An 18,871-nucleotide genomic window follows, 5' to 3' on the forward strand; every position below is an offset into this window, starting at 1 on the left:
TTACAAATGTGCAATGAGCACGACGGGCGCTTCCTTCACCCACTAATGAGGAAGCTGTGGAACCACTGACTGGCCCTTACAGCTTCTCCCATGCTCCCAGCCTCACCTTGGCTAACATATCAGTGCTCTGAGGTACACACCCACCACCCACCCCCAGCGCTCCCAAGATGCCCACCATCACTAAAGTACATAACCGCAGCAAGAGCTACCCCGTTTCCCCGAAAATAAGACCTAGCGTGATTGTCGGTGATGGCTGCAATATAAGCTCTACCCCCCAAATAAGCCCTAGTTAAAGTCCTTGTAGGTCTTATTTTCAGGGTAGGGCTTATTTTCGGGGGAAACCATGCAGCAGAAGAAACCCTGTGTCCAAAGACATAGCTGAGGCACCCTAAGGCATTTAGTGTAAAGTCAGTATTTTGGCAGACAAACCAGTGACTGGAGTGGGCAACCTGCTATTTACTTTATATCAATCAATATGTGAAAGTGCAACGTGTCCACTTCGCAGTGGCGCTGTGATCTGAATTTTAAAGATTCGTAATAAAGTGCATAAATCATGACATTAGAAAAGTCCTGAGAAAGTCCGCAAACTTGTGCAAAGAAAAAAATTGTTTCAATTCTTCACCAAAATATTGCACTTTATTATGAATTTGTAATATTCAGATCACAGCGCCACTGTGAAGTGGACACTTTTCACTTTCACATTATGATATTTTTGGATTTAATAAGGTGGCAGCAGTGATTTGTCATATATATCAAGTTTTATTATGTTGATACATTTTTATGCTCATATAATTTAATTAGAAGTTTGAAGGCGGTGAATAATTTTTACATGGTTTACTCAGTAGCATGGGTTTTTTTATATGCTATTTACGTTATCGTGATGAAGGGAGCCCATGATACCCCTGAAACGTGTTGGTTTTTCTAACGTAGGTTATGAAAAATAATTTGTATCAGGATTCTTACATTTGCCTGGCTTCACTCCTGTACCTCTGGACGAATTTCTTCAAGAGGCAATCTATGACTATTGTATACCAGAGAGAGGTCTACTAATAAATCTTTTCATCAGTCTACATGTCTGTTTGGGACACTGACCTACACCAGGGTATCCAGAGCTCCAATCAAACTGCTAGTGGAATCAGAGGCTTGATGTCTTAAAGTAGTTGTAAAGGCTGGACATTTTTTACCTTAATGCATTCCCTACATTAAGGTAAAAAAATGCATCTCCCCCACTTACACTTGACCATCTGCAGTGGTGCTCTTCTCTCCTCACAGGACAAAGAGGTAGCATTAAAACCTATTGGCTCCTGCTGCTGTCAATCAAATCCTGTGAGGAGGGAACGAGGGGTGGGGCCTAGCCTCGCTGTGTGCTTCTATGGATGCACACAGCCCAGCTTGGGAGTGAGCCTGCCGGTGCACCACCATAGAAAGCGGCTTCATATGGGGGGAGCACAGAGAAGAGGAGGACCCAAGAGTGCCGGCGGAGGACCCCAAAAGAGCAAGTTTGGGGCAGCTCTGTGCAATACCATTGCAAAAAGCAGGTAACTATGTTTATTATTAAAAATAGATATATATGTTTACAACTGCTTTAAGTTAGTCATACACTGCTTAAATTTTGTTTGATGTCCACTGAATCAGTCCAACTTCAGGCTGTGGGTTGCTCTCAAGCTTAAAGCATTGTCTATATTAAGGTAAAAAAATGTCCCAGCAGTTGTATCTCCCCCCTTAAAATTACTCAAGACCTAGTTCCATCCAGCACAGTGCCCATCTGCAGCTGTGCTCTCCTCTCTGCTCACAGGACACAGTGGCAGCATTAGAAGCCATTGATTCCTTCTGCTGTCAATCAAATTTTGTGAGGAGGGAACAAGGGGTGGGGCCTAGCCTCACTTTGTGCATCTATGGACGCACACAGCCCAGCTTGGGAGTGAGCCTGCCGGTGCACCACCATAGGAAGCGGCTTCCTATGGGGGAGCACGGAGAAGAGGAGGAGCTGAGAGTGCTGGTGGAGGACCCCAAAAGAGCACGTTCGGGACCGCTCTGTGCAATACCATTGCACAGAACAGGTAACTATGTTTATTATTTAAAATATATATATATTGTTTACAATATCAGAGGCTTGGTGCCTTAAGCTGGTCAAATGCAGGTCAAATTTTATTTGATTCCTGATGAATCAACCAAAATTCGGGCCATTGACAGCTCGGTTTGCAGGGCCCAGCTCAACAAACACGGCTGAAAAAACCCCCAAAGAAACCAGGTAGACAATTGTTAATCAAACAGTGACTGCATCCTATAAGGCCAGCCATAGACAGTTCGAATCTCAGCCAGTTCAGCAAGCACCAGCCGAGATTCGAACCGTGTGTGGGCAGACTGAATGTATCAAGTTGATCGAGTGATCAGCTTGAGTACAACCAGCCAGCCAGATTCTCTTGCGATTATTGCTAGCGGCTGCTATAGCCACTAGCAATAATCACTGTATTCTCCCGGAGGAGACGGCTTCCCCCGCTGGAAGCAGACAATTGCTCGGCAGGAGGGACTCCCCTGTCAGCACTGTTTGTGTTGATGGGGGAACCGTGCAAATTTCTTTCTTGGAACCTGTGGTTGCAGGAATGAAATACGCACCATCTTTGGCCAGCCTCGGATAGCCAAGGACACTGCAGCTGTCTGAATACTATAGTCAGCAGGGGGGATTCCTCCATCTTCGCTGTTTAGGAATCTATTCAATTTCTCTTCTTCAACCTATGACCTGAAGAGGGATCTATGCATGTATGGATAGCATTATAAGCAGAGAGTGATCATTATAACTGACTGAAGCATTTTGTTATTTTTTTTACTCCAGTGTCTAAAAAATGAGTAATGTCTGCTTCATGAACATCCAAAAAAAAAAAAAAAATTCAAACACAAAACAAAAGAAAATTATAGACAATTCTTCTGTTGAACAGAAATCTAAATGTGTGAGTACTGACAGATAAATAACTCCCTTTAACACTTATGTGATCAGAACATGGAAAAGCAGAAAATCTATTTTCGGAACTGTCAGATAAAAGCAAATGAATCATAAAATGAAGGTGACCTTCTGTGCCTAAGGGACAGTAAACCTCGGACCATTACCACTTAAGGCCTTTTGCTCCAAGTCTCGTTTCTGAGAACTGAAGCCACTTTGTGAAACATAATCAATAATTCCCCAATGCAAGGTAATGCAGTGCTTTCACGGGGTTTGAAATTACATGTTCATTACTGTACCTCAGTCCATTTATCATTTACTTCCAAAAATAAGACACAAAAGGGGTCAGATTTGGAGGCGACATCCCGGTCAAGGAGGTTCTGGCAGGAAATGGAAAGTTCCACTCTACAGACGCAGTACTGGGAACCCACTGGAGCAGCTGAAGAGGTGCTATATGTGTACGCCATGGGCTTCAGCAAAGCACGACAATCTGAAGAGAGAACAAGACACAAATGGTCAGATCAACAAACATAACTAGCATTTTCCAATTTTAGTATATGTGATGCTGAGGGTACATTCATAAAATCAATACACAAGACAATGATCATCCGGGGCTGAGGAATCCTTTTTGACACCTTCCAGTGTAGAGTCAGTTTAAACGTTTTAACTGTGATGTAGCAACCAACTAGAAAAGTGAGAAAGAGTGATGAAAGAGAAGGAGTAGGACACACACTAGAAGGGTAGAGAGGGAAAGCCTGCAAGCAGCGGATATGGGAAGATCTGTGACCAGGCAAGATTGCCTAGCTATCCAGAGAGGATGGTCAATGATCAAAGTCCCTGGGTAAATAATGTTCAATCCAGGGGGTCCAGACCCATTCAAATGTACGTTGTTTGTCATTAAGTATTGCAAACACCTTTTCGTCCATGAGGTATCATGCCATTTTGCTCTTGACCTGTTCCACCCATGGGGTGGAGGACCATCAAGCTTTGGCTAGGACCTGTTTTGCCGCTATAAAAAAGGAAAGTAAGAAGGCAAAACTGAGTGCCTGGGTTTCAAACTAAGTTAGGCTTTTTATGATTTTTCAGAATACCTCTACCCAGAAGAGTGTAGACCAGGGTTTCTCAAACAGGGTTCCTCCAGATGTTGTTAGGGGTTCCTTGAGCAATGAGCAATGTCTGCCTCTCAGATAAGTTCCCATGGACATTGATATTTTTAGCTATCTGTAAGGGGGTAGTTCTTCACAATGACCACAAGTTTAAGGGTCATTCTTCCCAGTGACTATCACACTAATATATTATGAGTTGTACATATAGTCATGTTTAGCAGGGGTACCCTTAGACCAGAAAGCAATTTCAAGGGTTCCACTGTGTTGAAAGGTTGGGAAAGTTTGGGTTTAGACTATTTGGTATACTGCACTTCAAAATCCACCATTTGTGGAAAAGGGTCTCTAAAAGCCTGATACTGACACCGTCATTTTCAATGAGTGCACAGTTTGATATGTTATTGCAGTGTTTACCTTACATGAATTTATTATGTTTTTTTTACATTTTAAAAGCTTGCTCCATACATATTATTGTTTTGTATTAAAGAGTATGTAAACCCATTTTATATTCCTGATATGTGCATGCTGTACTATGTACTTGTATGAATAAGTTTCCTGCGCTCTTTGTATTGCTTCCTTTATGTGAAATCCCTGGTGTTCCCGCTAGTCCCTCTGCTTTCCTATTAAAAGCTGACCACACTAGGCATGAGAGCAAAGCGTGGCCAGTTCTCTAGCTGTGCTGGGAACTCAGTGTACTCTCCTGCAATGATCAGACTTTTGTTTGCACGCCCCTACTGCTCAACCATTCACTGGGAAGTTCAGTGTTCTGCTGTTTCTCCTTCCTTAGATCCTTGTTCTTAGCTGCATAAGGAGCTTAGAGGGTATGTGATCTTTAATAAAACAGGGAGAAAAAGGCATTTATAATGTTTTTTATATGTATACACAGATGTTTTGCCTTTCATTTCTATTTTACACTGAATGGGACCGCAAAATGAGGGTTTACATATACTTTGTATATAGAGATGATAAAATAACCAGTAGAGAGAGCTCTGCGGCTCAGTGTAATTACTCTGTCACTCTATGATGAGCTAAAATATTAGATAACTTGGTATTGCATAACAGTGGGGTTGATTTACTAAGGACTTGTTTACATGGGTGATCACAGGGCGGAAAAGTCAAGTTCTTGAGCTGTGGTTCTGAGTGAGTGCAGCCATTGGAATACACATATTAGCACCCAGAGTGGTGTCAGAGCTGCCTAGATCATGCATTTTTCTTTAGGTGTCAACAATTTAACACACCAGAATGCTGATTATGTAACAACCACAACATAACTGTAAAAAAGTAAAGTTTGCAATGCTAGTTATAATGGGGAACCGCGGCACATGTGGAATACATGTGTTAAAATGCAACACTGTAAATGGGCCCTAAATGTTGCTACTAGGCTGAAACAGTTTGCGGAAACAAAAAGGATAATTTCGTTTAACATGTTCTTTTTCCTGAAATGGAAAGCTATGATCTTGGATTGAGCTGTACCTGTAATGTATGCCCCAGGTAGCAAAGCCATCAGCAAATGCCAAGTATAGAATTCATACGTTTGGTCATTTGTGCACTGTGACAGCAGGAATCTACCTCTGTACTAAGCCCTCCAGCATTCCCCAAAAGGCACTTTCATAGATATTTTCCAGAACAAATACAGAGCACTGGGCTGCTTTCTTTCCAACCAGGAACCATCCCTTTCATGTAAATTGGGTCAGAGACAGATCCTTCCATAGCTTCTGCCTTTTTCACATCCCTTTCTTAAAAGGTACCTAGAGAAATAACAGCCCAATTGCATAATTCACAATGAACTGATTACACAATAAGCATTTTGTAGGAGGGTGTGGGCACGCATTAATAAGGAGGACCCGTATTCATTGTGTGGAAGCAATGAGCCCTCTGCAGATCTGACACGTCCCCTGCAGAGTCTGAGCTACAGCCGTCCAATCAACAGGGAGCATGAGATTTGCTGACTGCAGATCTACAGGTCTGACCCAGAAAGGGGCGTGTCTAGCCTCTGCAGAGAGACCACTGCTTGCCTACAGAGAGCAAGGCTGGCAGTGGAGAGGGTTTTCTACCCAGCCTGTGACTGCTTTCTAAACAAGACAAAACTGCCAGCCTTTTCACACCTTTTATTTTATAGTACTTGTAGTGTTTTTAGCTGATTTAACCACTTCAACCCCGGAAGATTTTACCCCCTTCCTGACCAGAGCACTTTTTGCTTTAACTGAAAATTGCACGGTTGTGCGACGTTGCAAACAAAATTGATGTCCTTTTTTCCCCACAAATGGAGCTTTCTTTTGGTGGTATTTGATCACCTCTGTGGTTTTTATATTTTGCGCTATAAACAAAGCGACAATTTTGAAAAAAAACCAAACCATTATTTTTTACTTTTTGCTATAATCAATCTCCCCCAAAAATATATATATATAAAAAAAAATGTTTTCCTCAGTTTAGGCCGATATGTATTCTTCTACATATTTTTGGCTAAAAAAAAAATATTGCAATAAGCATATATTGATTGGTTTGCGTAAAAGTTATAGCATCTACAAAATAGGGGATAGTTTTATGGCATTTTTATTATTAATTTTTTTTCTACTAGTAATAGCGGTGATCTGCGATTTTTATCGATACTGCATCATTATGGTGGACACATTGGACAATTTTCACACATTTTTGGGACCATTGGCATACAGCGATCAATGCTATAAAAATGCACTGATTACTGTAAAAATGTCACTGGCAGTGAAGGGGTTAACCACTAGAGGGTGATCAAGGGGTTAATGTGTTCCCTAGTGTGTGTTCTAACTGAAGGGGGAGGGGACTGTGCAGGGGAGATGATAGATCCCTGTTCATACTCTGTATGAACAGACGATCTGTCTGTTCTCCCCACAGAGAACCAGAAACTGTGTATTCGCACACACAGATCCCGGTTCTCCATGTGTCAGCAGCGATCGCGGGAGCCCGGAGGTGATTGTGACTGCCGGGCACTCGCATCGGCGGGGGGGGCACGCGCGCGCCCCTAGTGGCCATAGGGTGAAGCGTCATTACATAACGTTGTCTCGCCCAGCCGTGCCATTATGCCGCAGTGCAACTGCGGTGGCTGGACGGCAAGTGGTTAAACTGTAATTTCATTTGGGCACAGCCGTTTACTGGGAAGTTCAGTGCATTGCTGTTTCTCCTCCCCTAGCTCTGTTCTCAGCTGCATAAGGACCTTAGAGGGTATGTGATCACTCAAAAAACAGGAGAAAAGAGGTATTTATAATGTTTCAAGCGTTTCTCAAACAGTTGGCGCTATATAAATCCTGAATAATAATAATAATAATAATAATAATAATAATAATATTATATGTATACACAAATGCTTTTCCTGCTTAAACTGAATGGTGTCATATATGCACCTTGGTAGGGGGCTCGCTCAAAAACCTAAACGATAACTGCAGCAACAAAGCAAACCAACATTGCATTCTGCATACATTAGGTAAAGGGCTGAACCTTCATATATAATCTTTATTATTATTACACAAAATGTATATAGCGCCAACAGTTTGCATAGCACTTAACAAAATTCAAGTTGTTTTAAACTCCAGACATGAAATATGAACAAAGCATATCCCTCTATAGTGTGTACTTGTCTCAATTAGAAGCACAAAGTGTCACTTTTGTCTGCTGCTGCATTCCTCTGCTATCTGCATAATCACATAAATCACACTTCAGCTCCGGAAGGTTTTACCCCCTTAATGACCAGGCCATTTTTTGCTATACGGCACTGCGTTGCTTTAACTGACAATTGTGCGGTCTTGCGACACTATACACATATAAAATTGATGTCCTTTTTTTCCCTACAAATAGAGCTTTCTTTTGGTGGTATTTGATCAACTCTGCGCTTTTTTGTGCTATAAACATGCTATATACTTGCTATAAAACATACCCAATAAAAAAATTGAAAAAAATCAAATTTCTTCATCAATTTAGGCCAATATGTATTCTGCTACATATTTTTGGAAAAACAAAAATCTCAATAAGTGTATATTGATTGGTTTGCGCAAAAGTTATAGTGTCTACAAACTATGGGATACATTTATGAAACTTTTATTTATTTATTCATTTTACTAGTAATGGCAGTGATCAGCGATTTTTTAGCGGAACTGCGACATTGTGGCAGACAAATCAGACACAAAGTGAAACACTTTTTGGGGACCAGTGACACAATACAGTGACCAGTGCTAACAAAATGCACTGCCACTCTACAAATGACACTTCCGGGGAAGGGGTTAACATCAGGGGCAATCAAAGGGTTAAAATGTGTCCCTACGGGTGCTTTCTAACTGTATGGGGGATGCTTTGACTAAAGGATGACAGACATCCGTGTTTCTGCTTAGCACAAGATCTTAATTTTCCCCTCTGGCAGAACGGCGGACTGCCATGTTTACATAGGCAGACCGTCATTCTGCCTGTCCTCAGAATGATCAGTGGGTCCCAGCAGACATGGTGTCCACCGGACCCGCTGATTGGCTCCCACTGTGTCCAATCACAGCAGAAGCAGGTCGCCAGCGGCGCGTGCGCACTCCAGACCCTGTGCACAAAATCACGTAATTTCGAGCAGGAGGGCTGCCCTGCCACAGTATATCTGCGTGGGGCGGTTCATAAGTGGTTAATTATATAAATCACAAAAATCATACAGAACAGAATTATAAACATGCGCTAGTTATAAAATACAAAAACCCCAGCAAGTGTTCTAACAAGAGAGCAAGACTGAGTAAAAAAAATTAATATCTTCTTATAATTATCAAGAAAGGACGTACCCATGTCAAGATAATTTCCCAATATCCAACCAAATAATGTTTAATATACAACTAATCAAAATGAGATTCAAGGTGCACAGAAAGATCCCAAAACCTTAGTGCTAACTCAATACCAGATCATGGTAAATCCACTTCATCAGGAGACAATAACTATGAGATATATTAAATGTAGAGTAAAGAAAAGTTTTAAAAAAATAATTCAAGTAAATCTTGCACCCAGTTTTGAGTTTCAAGCTTTCTTTCCTTCCCTCTGTAAGGGACAGAGTACAGGAGTATGTAATACACATTCACAAAGCACAGGGGACAGGTGTATTAAGGCACAAAGTGCAGAGGTCAGAAGTACTGGATGAGTTTAGAGTTTTTTATGGAATAGAGTGCAGGGTTTATGTGTATGTAAAGCACAGAGTGCAGGGATCAGGAGTATGTAAGGCACAGTGAGCGGGGGTCAAAAGTAAACATTGCACAGAGTTCAGTGGTCAAGAGTAAGCAATGCACAAGGTTTAGGGACCAGTAGTAAGTAACATACAGAGCCCGGGCAACAAAAGTAAGTAACACACAAAGAGAATGAGTTAGGATTAGGTTATGAACAGAGCCTAGGGGGCAAGAGTAAGTAATGCACAAAAAGAGTATGTAAGGTGCAAAGAGCAGGGGTCAAGAGTAAGTAAGGAACACAGAACAGGAGCGATGAGTAAGTATTGCACAAACAGAAGAGGTCAAGAGTAATGCAAAAAGCACAGGAGTCAGGAGTAAACAAGGCACAAACCGCATGGGTCAAAAATAAGTAATGCACAGAGCACAAGGATCAAACAAATTCCATCTACCTTCCAATACAATGCCACCTAGGACAAAACTACCCCCAGCACAAATCCCTCTTCCCTCCCCGATATGTACTCACAATGCCTTGAGTCTATTGGTAAGTGCCCTGGGTCCCAATGTCATGACCACCTGCATTTTTTCCCGTTCATTTGTGTGCTTTGGTAGCTGCTGGCTTCTGTTCCTGCCTGTCTATCTGCCCACCACCTGTTGGACCTGCAGCACAGAGCTAAGGGAAGTGCCTCGAAACTCCCCCTCGGCTCTGTGCTGCAGGTCTGATGGACAGAAACGAACAGCTGCTGAAGCACAAAAATTGCGTTCGGGCTCTTTCACACGGGGCGGATCAGTGCGTTTCCGAACGGCGCCGATCAGCTGCAATCGATGCTGCTCAGCTCCGGCCCCCCCCCACCTCAGGCCAAATGCGGTACTGCACACGCTTTGGCCTTAATCGTGCTCGTTTTGTGAGACAACACTCGCAAACCGAGTTACGATTTTTTAAAAATACAGTGCCCATATTGCGAAACGCTCGTTAACCGCGTTACTCGCAATCCGAGGTTCCACTGTATTGAAGGGGAGATAGGAGACACAGGGCGCCAGACAGGCAAGTATACTTACTACCTCTTCTTTTGAAGACAATTTCTGGCTGTACTTTTTTAGAACCTGCCAGGGTTGCTTTAAGTAGATCAGCGTAATAGGCAATAAAAGAGAATGCCAAACATAGTGGGCAGCTATGGAAAAATTTTCTAGCAGAAGAAGAGAGCCTTCATTGGCGAAGTCATACACTGTAGAAAGGAGTTTATGAGAAAAATGTAAAAGAATAAAGATGCTTCAATTTCATCGTAATCTAATTCTAAAATCTACATTATAATCAGCTGAAATCTGCAGACATTGTTAAGCAGCTGTAAAGTTCCTGTACACACTCGGTGTCATCTCCCTTCTCTCTACACGGTCCATACAGCCACATGACAATAGTTGCTTCACAAGTGTCTCCTCTAACCAGGTCATTAGTCCTGGTGGAAATGACAGCTCATGGGCTCATTTCAAGAAGATGTCTCCTGCCCTCTCTTCTATATCCTAAGGAGGTTATTTTAACTCCCTGTGTGGCAGTAAACTGACAATCTATCTAATACTGTATATGGCTGCTGGTTTCTTGTTTTAGGAAACCTCTGCTATGGAAGTATGAAGCCAACTATTGCTGATCTTTTATTTTGAACATGCTAATTCACTAGCTGATCCATTGACTTCAATAGTTTCTGAGCCACTCAGCATGTATGCAGGCCATGAATTCCGGTTTCTCTATTAGTATACTTCCACATAAAGTATTAACCCCTTCCCTCCCCCACAGGTGGCCCTTTGATTGAGTTCTAATGCCAGGACGGGCTTCCTGATCACTAATTGGCTTTCACAGTGGTCACATGACCTGAAGCTCATCTAGCCAGCTCCCAATCATAAACAGAAACCAGGTTCTGTCTGTGACAGCTCGGTCACTGTGCTGGGAGCACACACTGAGGTTGCTCTTAGCCAGTAACCCTGTGCGCTATACAAGGCTGGTGCAAGGATCCCTGTCCACACAGAAGCGAAGCTGTATCATCTCGCTCCCCACCTGGCACACACTCTACCCACACAGTGAAGGACGCAAATGCTGCAGCCAAAGTCCCAACCAAACTGCCTGCCGAACGGTGCGTGCAACAAGGGGGCAGGTTCACTCAACCCCCCTACACCCACAGCCGTGCCACTTTACGCCGCACCCGCAATATAATGGGGTGCAGCACGAAGGACTCCACACAGCACCGAAAACCTCTGTTGTGCCAAACTGCAGTGTGCAACGCAGAGTCGAGGCCACACACTCCCTGCCTCCCCCCACCGGCCATAGGCAGTTGGTAGGCAAAGCAAACCAAAAGCCCCACACTGCGCCCGGTAGGAGAGAGGGTGCAGCTACAGGGAAAGGACGACAGGTAAGCAGACTGATGCTGGCACCGGCCCTGCCGCCCTGGATCTATATGATTAGTATTACAAGGTGTGCAAGAGTAAAATAATAACTCTACTTTTGCACATTATGCTTTCATTTATTCCCCTCTGCCAGAGAAACCCCCAAGTCTATCTAGGCTCCTTACAGATCCACACAGTAGAGCCCACGGGGAGGCACACAGCTACTGCTGCAAACTCTCCAGGCTGGCCTTTTCCTTCTGTGAATTTACAGACAAAATCCCTTTCATTTCTATGGAAAGGCCGTCTGTGATTGGAACGCAGGATAAACAATTTCTAGTATTAGCTATATTTTTTAAACACGCAAAAAGAAGTAGGGGACAACAGCAGCAGCTGCGTGGCTTCCCAGTAGGCAGGTCAGCATGGATCTGACAAAAACATGGACAGATTCATCCAAGACTCCTGAGAGTGCTGGTGGGACTAAATTAAAGGATACCGTATATAATCGAGTATAAGTCGTTCCGAGTATAAGTCGAGGCCCTAATTTACCACAAAAAAATGGGAAAAACTTATTGACCCGAGTATAAGACGAGGGTGAGAAATGCACAGCTACTGTAAGTGGAAAAGAGGGTCAACAATGCCCATTTGCAGCCTCACTGTGCCCATTTGCATGCCTCACTGTGCCCATTTGCAGCCATAGGTCCCCCGAACTTCAAACTCAGTAGTTAAGGGTTCCTAGATGCCCCCTAGCTGCAGCCAAAAATTTGGGGTCTCTGAACCCAAAGGGTCCCAAAAATGACATTGCTGCAGATGGACACAGTTGACCAAATTTGGGGCCCCGTATCTTGGGGCCACTTAGTGCTAAGAACCCCAAATTTGGTGTGCAAACCCAGTTGAACTAGCACCATAAAATGTCCAAAGCTGGGGTTTCTAGCATCAAGTGGCCCCGAGATACAGGGCCCCAAAAATCGGTTCAGAAAATGTCAAGCACTTTTCTGTAGCAGAGAATGACATTTTCCGAACCGGATGATTTGGGGCCCCATATCTCGGGGCCACTTGGTGCTGGGAACTCCATCTTTGGATATGTTATGGTACCAATTCCACTGGGTTTGCACACCAAATTTGGGGTTCCTAGCACTAAGTGGCCCTGAGATACGGGGCCCCAAATTCAGTTCAGAAAATGTCAAGCACTTTTCTGCAGCAGAGAATGACATTTTCTGAACCAATTTTGGGGCCCCGTATCTCGGCGCCACTTAGTGCTAGGAACTTCATCTTTGGATATGTTATGGTACCAGTTCCACTGGGTTTGCACACCAAATTTGGGGTTTCGGAAAATGACATTTTTTGCTGCATTAAAGTGCTTGACTCGAGTATATACGGTACATTTTACAAAAGTAAAGTTATTCTTTAAAGACAGAGACTGCCAGACATCTAGCATTTTCAGAGGCAAGTTGGCATTGGCCGACCTCTATATATCTCACAGAACAAGTTTCTTTTTTTCGTCAACTGTGCTTTTATTTAGTGTTTTGTTAATCCAAAAAAGAACAAATATAATCAGGCAATGGTCCAACATACAGAAGAGGTAGAGCAAGCCAGCTCTTTCTAGCTCCTTTATTCCCCGCTTGTTGTAAAGTGAATACACACGCGGGGGCTCAATCATCAGTTTCAAAAGTTCTCCTTTCTGCAAAATGTAGGGTTAAGCATAAAAACATTGCTGTTACTATGCAAATGTTGACCTTTTGTCATAAGCCAGCAGTTAAGTCCTGGTCTTTATCGCCAACTACTTCACCTGGTCCTTGATGTACGAGGAGAGCAGTGACATATGAATGGCACAGAAAGGGCTTAGGTGTCTTTGATGCCAGCTGTAACTGACAGCTTCTGTGTTGTGTGAGAGGCAAGATGGTCACACCCAATGGAGCAATAATGGATTCGCAGGAGACCAACTTGGGAAGAGCTTTTGTTCAATGATTATGCGTCACTGAACTGTTTATAAACTGAAGAGTTCATATTTGGCAGCATATTCTGTAAACAATGGCAAAGGAAAGGGTTGGTGACGTAAATACCAACCAGTAGACTCTCAACTATACCAGTATGGCCATTGGACTGTCTTAGGGCCAAGGGAAAGGTAAGGCACAAATGAAAGTCCCTCTTATGCTATATTAAAAGTGAAAACAAAACATTTACTGCAAAGGAAAGAGTGAATTTTACCTGTGCACCTGCCCGTGCTACAGATCTTTGCTCTCTTGAAGAGCTACACTTGCTAAAACATCTTTAGTATCCAACACTTCCGAGAATGTAAAGTACAACAGATGCGCAATGCCGCACATTAAACATGTGTGCATTTCTGCAATGCACTGGTGTATGTCCCTCCTTACCTACAATACCTGTACAAATACTGTCTGTCTTTCTCAAAGTGTATATGGAGAACCATAGAAATGTCCGCTCCCCCTTCGCCCCTTCTTCCCCAGTGCCTGGACTTGGTGATATCTTGCCTTGTGCTGTTGGATGCAGGTGGTGCATGTATGTTCTCCACTGCATATTAAGGCTTTTCAGAGGAGGTTCCAGAGAGTGCTGGAAGGACAGCTCCTAACAAAAGTTAGGTGCTAAAAAGGTTATCGGTTATTTCAGCTGTTGACAGCTCTGACCTATTCTCTACAGCAGGGGTGTCCAACCTGGGGCCTAAAATGGCTATGAATGTGGCCTAACACAAAACCGTAAACTTACTTTTTTAGGGGGATTTTTTTGTAAAAATGCATTAACATTTAGCCAACACATGTGGCTGAAGAAATATTTGACAGTGTCTCTTTACTGGACTTTTACAAGTCTTATCTTCCGAAATAAAATTATCCCCCTCTTGCATGTCACATGGCAATCTCAAGATTTACCATGTGACATGCACAAAACCATTCATGTAAAAGGAAAAGGGGCATCACCTGTGACAGTGGGAGACGCATACCGTGACTTCCGACTTCTGAAGACATTACGTAGTGACGAAACGCGTCAAGTTGGAATGCACAGTGCATAGGTCCACATGCAGGTAGAACGCACGCTGGAGTCTAATGGCCCACAGCTTTCGCTGCACTAATGGGATGCCCATGTTTTTAAGCCTTTATTGTATGTACATTGGCTACAGATGTTTTGTTTAAATAAACTTGAAGCATTTTACACTATAAGAAGCCCGCCCTTCTCTTTCTTTTTTTCTTCACTAACAATCCTGCTACCAGAGCCACTGGTGACACCACCGCGAGAATAGGATAACGAAGAGCGGCTGGAGGATACCCCTGGTCTTTAGTTGAATACTAGACGTTTTCTGACTCCTTTTGTTATACAAAAAGAGGGTCAACTCCATTTGGTGAGTGGGGATCTATATCACACAAGTGGTGAATCGGTGGCACCAAGTGGATATTGCAGCTGAAAAAATCATAAGGCACCCACATGCTGAAAGGACTTGTTATATTATACATCACAATTATCTGTGACTGAGCATTTTTATTATTTTTCACTATCTGTAATCATGGTCTTTGAGAATTGATTATTTGCACCATATATAATTCAATCATTTGATTTGCACTTGCAAGCACTGTTTATACACACGGAGCTAACACTCCTTCTGACGATTACACATCCTAACAGCACTGGTGGTGCGAGTGTGTTTTATATTTACTCATGGTAAACCACAGGGTTCTACTGTGTGGGCACCTGTTAGTGAGAGTTCTGGGAAATGACGGTGCAATGCGCATTTAAGGGCATTGCTCTATGTCCTTGTTTTTTTTTTTAACTTTATTGAAAATGTCAAAATTACATTTCATTCGTTTTTTTGGGGTTTTTTTTGTACCACAGCTTAGCTGCATTGCATAGAAACAGACTGTACACGGAGTCTTCAGGTAAGCTTCAGTCCACTGCAGATAAATGCACATAATATGCATTTTTTTTGCACCGCACTGCTGAGCACCCAAGGGCACTGTCGCAGCATGAACAAGGCACATAGAAATAAATCGTTTTTTGTTAGCCTTGCAGAAACCTGTGTGTTTCAAGTGCAGAAAAACATAGATTTCTGCATATGTGAACAAGCCCTTACATCAGTGTCCTCAGTCCTCCCTTTCACATCACAGAACTGCCCCCCCCCCCCCCCCCATTTACATCAGTGTCCTCAGTCCCCACCTTCACATCACAGTCCCCCCTTAAAGACCCTCTTTCACGTGATAACCCCCCTTTATATCACGGACCCCCCCCTCTTTACATCCCAGACCCCTTCTCCTTATATCACAGTCCTCCCTTCATATCAGACTCCCCTTTACATTACAGCACCCCCTCCCTCTTTACTGTCCTACCTTACACAGCAGGGCAGAGGGTGGGAGGCATGGATGGTATGATATGAAGTATTTAGAGATACCGAATTTTTCAAGTTAAAGACGGGTGAAAGGTTGCTTGGACCCCCTGTGTCTTAGCAACCAATCACACGCTAACTTGTTAACTTGGAATGTCCTGCCCTCCATCCAGACCTTTCGTGCCTCCCACATTCTGCCCTGCCTTGAAAAAGGGCGGGAGGGAGAGGACACCCAGGCTGCCATTTGTTAAGGCCGGATAAGGCTGTTAGTCTGGATCCAGACAGCGGTCTGCCATTTAGCGATGCCCGATTTACAGCCATGGAAGTTGCCATCCTGAAAAAAGGAGATTCTTCCCCAGGAGAGAGGGGTTTTCTAAGCAGCAAACAATGTGTACGGGTGACACTAAATTTAAAAGGATAATTTTATTGGAACATATGACAATAGAGTAAAAAACATGAGCTCTGGTACAAGAAATATAAAAATGCAGGAGCACATATAAAACTACACACAAATTATGCAATAATCGAGCGCTTGGATAGTTCTGACACGTTTCGACCCCATCGGGTCTTCTTCAGAGGATATGTATGCGCTATAGAAAAAGTTTACATGTAGGAAGTTGCCATACTTTCCTGCCTGATCTGCAGCTGCCATGGTACTACACATGTAATCAGCTCTGACACCAGCCATTTGATGGCTTGAGAGTTTGGTTGAGCGCACAAGCAACTGTGACAATTATCATTGACGGCATGCCTTGAATTTAACAGTTTTTGATAACCATTAAAATGATGAGCTCTACTTTAAGGGAAGCCTTGCTGCAGAAAAAAACAAACACTCTATAAAGGTCCTATAAACATAAGATATAAAAAATATATACTTCCAAATTAAATTAATGTCTCAAAATATTGCCCCAAACAAACAAAAGCCGATTTTTAAATCTTTTCAAAGGAAGCCTTGGTAGAAAAAAGGTTGTCATGGATGGGACAGCAACTAAAATGACCACTGACCTCAACCACAAAGTAAAATTAATGACAAAAAAAAAAAAAAAAAAAGAGGGGTTCATTTCCCAAACAGCTAGCATTAAGAACTAAAGTACTGTTTCCTAACTGACCCTTATCACTGCTCAGGGTTTTTTTTTTCTCAGGGAATAGGTGCGGGAACTCGACCATGCATTTCCCCCATTCTCTAAGGGGTGAAAGAGCGCATCGCATCAAATTGTGGTTGTGGCCAAACTGTATTGACAGTGGCCTTAAAGGGGCATTGTTTAATACCACAGAGTGCAGGGTCCAGGAGTATGTTACGTACAGAGTGCAGAGTTCAAGAGTGCGCTACATGCAGAATGCAGAGTTCAGGAGTGCGCTATGTAGACTGCAGAGTTCAGGAGTGCTTATCTCACAGTCTGTTTTACAACCAAGAATGACTCCCCCCTCCCTCCAAATCACCCCCATTCACCCAGTACAGAGCTCTCCCCCACCACAAAATCCCCCTACCCCCCTACTTGAACGTACCAGAGAGAGGGGTTGCTGCTGAAGAGCAGCTACAACTTACTGCAGCAGGAGGGTAGAGAGTGCAGGCTGAAGGCACAGGCTTCAGGAGGAGTGGCTGCCGGCAGACTAGCGTGGTGGTGTACATCCCCCATCCCCCTCCTCTGCTCTCATAGGATTTTTCAGGGCAGGGCAGGGCGAGTTCTATGAGCTGCCAGGAGAGCTATGCTGTTACTTGAATACACAGAAGCTGGGCGTATCTGTGTTTACTTTTATAGTAAGGAAGTTGGCTTCTTCAAAAGTCCCCATTATGGGTTCCTCGAAACTTACTGACCATATTACAAAAGCCATGCAGCCAAAAAAAAATTCTCTCAGGCAAATCTGGACATAAACTCCCCAGGACTGAAAGTCTTAATCTATGGAAGCAGCAAACTCCTCATCCCCAGGTATGGTGTCTGCTGCGGAAACCCACATTGAGAGAAATGTGAAGGTTGCCATTGCTGACCTTTTTCTGAAAAATACTAATTGCTTGGCTGCTTATAACCACACAAATTCATGCCATAGCAAACAGCTGCACCAGATTTTGCACTCTATAGCTTCAGTAAATCAACCCCACAGAGTGCAGCGTTAAGGAGTGCGCTACGTACAGAGTGCAGAGTTCCGGAGTGCACTATGTACAGGAGTTCAGAGTTCAGGAGTGCGCTACATACAGAGTGCAGAGTTCAGGATTGCAGTACATACAGAGTGCAGAGTTCAGGAGTGCACCATGTACAGAGTGCAGAGTTCAGGAGTGCACCATGTACAGAGTGCAGAGTTCAGGAGTGCACCATGTACAGAGTGCAGAGTTCAGGAGTGCACCATGTACAGAGTGCAGAGTTCAGGAGTGCACCATGTACAGAGTGCAGAGTTCAGGAGTGCACCATGTACAGAGTGCAGAGTTCAGGAGTGCACCATGTACAGATTGCAGAGTTCAGGAGTGCACCATGTACAGAGTGCAGAGTTCAGGAGTGCACCATGTACAGAGTGCAGAGTTCAGGAGTGCACCATGTACAGAGTGCAGAGTTCAGGAGTGCGCTACCTACAGAATGCAGCGTTCAAAAGTGCAGTACATACAGAGTGCAGAGTTCAGGAGTGCGCTACGTAGAATGCAAAGCTGAAGAGCAGCAAGTGATGTCAGAAGAAAAGTAGAACTCCTGCTTTTCCTGTATTAGGTCAGGCATACTCAGAAAGTACCAGAGACTATAAAAGCCAAGAAACTAGCATTTTCAAAAGGAGAAAACTGTTGTAATAGCTGCCTCATGCTCACAGTACGGGTTTCTTAAATGCTGCAATTTTGCTTGATAATTTTTTTCCACTTTTATTTTTCAAAACAGAGCTAACAACCTACTTTTCCCAATTACCTCTAGCAATGCTTCTATCCTCTGTTTGAGTGATGAAGACTGAGTAGTATGTAGATAACATTACAAAACCCTGCACAATAAATGATATTCATCATGCTCAA

The 18,871-nt window shown here is 43.3% G+C and overlaps 1 protein-coding gene across 2 annotated transcripts in view; it reads right to left on the reverse strand.

Moving 5' to 3' along the window:
* The window catches only part of CPNE2 (copine 2), a 180,902-nt gene extending 163,365 nt beyond the window's left edge, over nucleotides 1-17,537 (reverse strand). Inside the window, exons 1-2 of one of the 2 annotated variants that reach the window (XM_073605522.1) lie at nucleotides 17,435-17,537; nucleotides 3,238-3,428 (exon numbers count right to left, since the gene is read on the reverse strand). In XM_073605522.1, the coding sequence (XP_073461623.1) occupies nucleotides 3,238-3,428; nucleotides 17,435-17,525 (282 nt within the window). In that variant the 5' untranslated portion in view covers nucleotides 17,526-17,537. Of the gene's footprint in view, nucleotides 1-3,237; nucleotides 3,429-17,394 lie in introns of both variants that reach the window. The other variant, XM_073605524.1, reaches the window with a different exon arrangement.
* Nucleotides 17,538-18,871: the final 1,334 nt, after the last annotated feature.

The sequence above is a fragment of the Aquarana catesbeiana genome, linkage group LG11 (assembly GCF_042186555.1).
Source record: "Aquarana catesbeiana isolate 2022-GZ linkage group LG11, ASM4218655v1, whole genome shotgun sequence".
NCBI classification, from domain to species: Eukaryota; Metazoa; Chordata; class Amphibia; order Anura; family Ranidae; genus Aquarana; species Aquarana catesbeiana.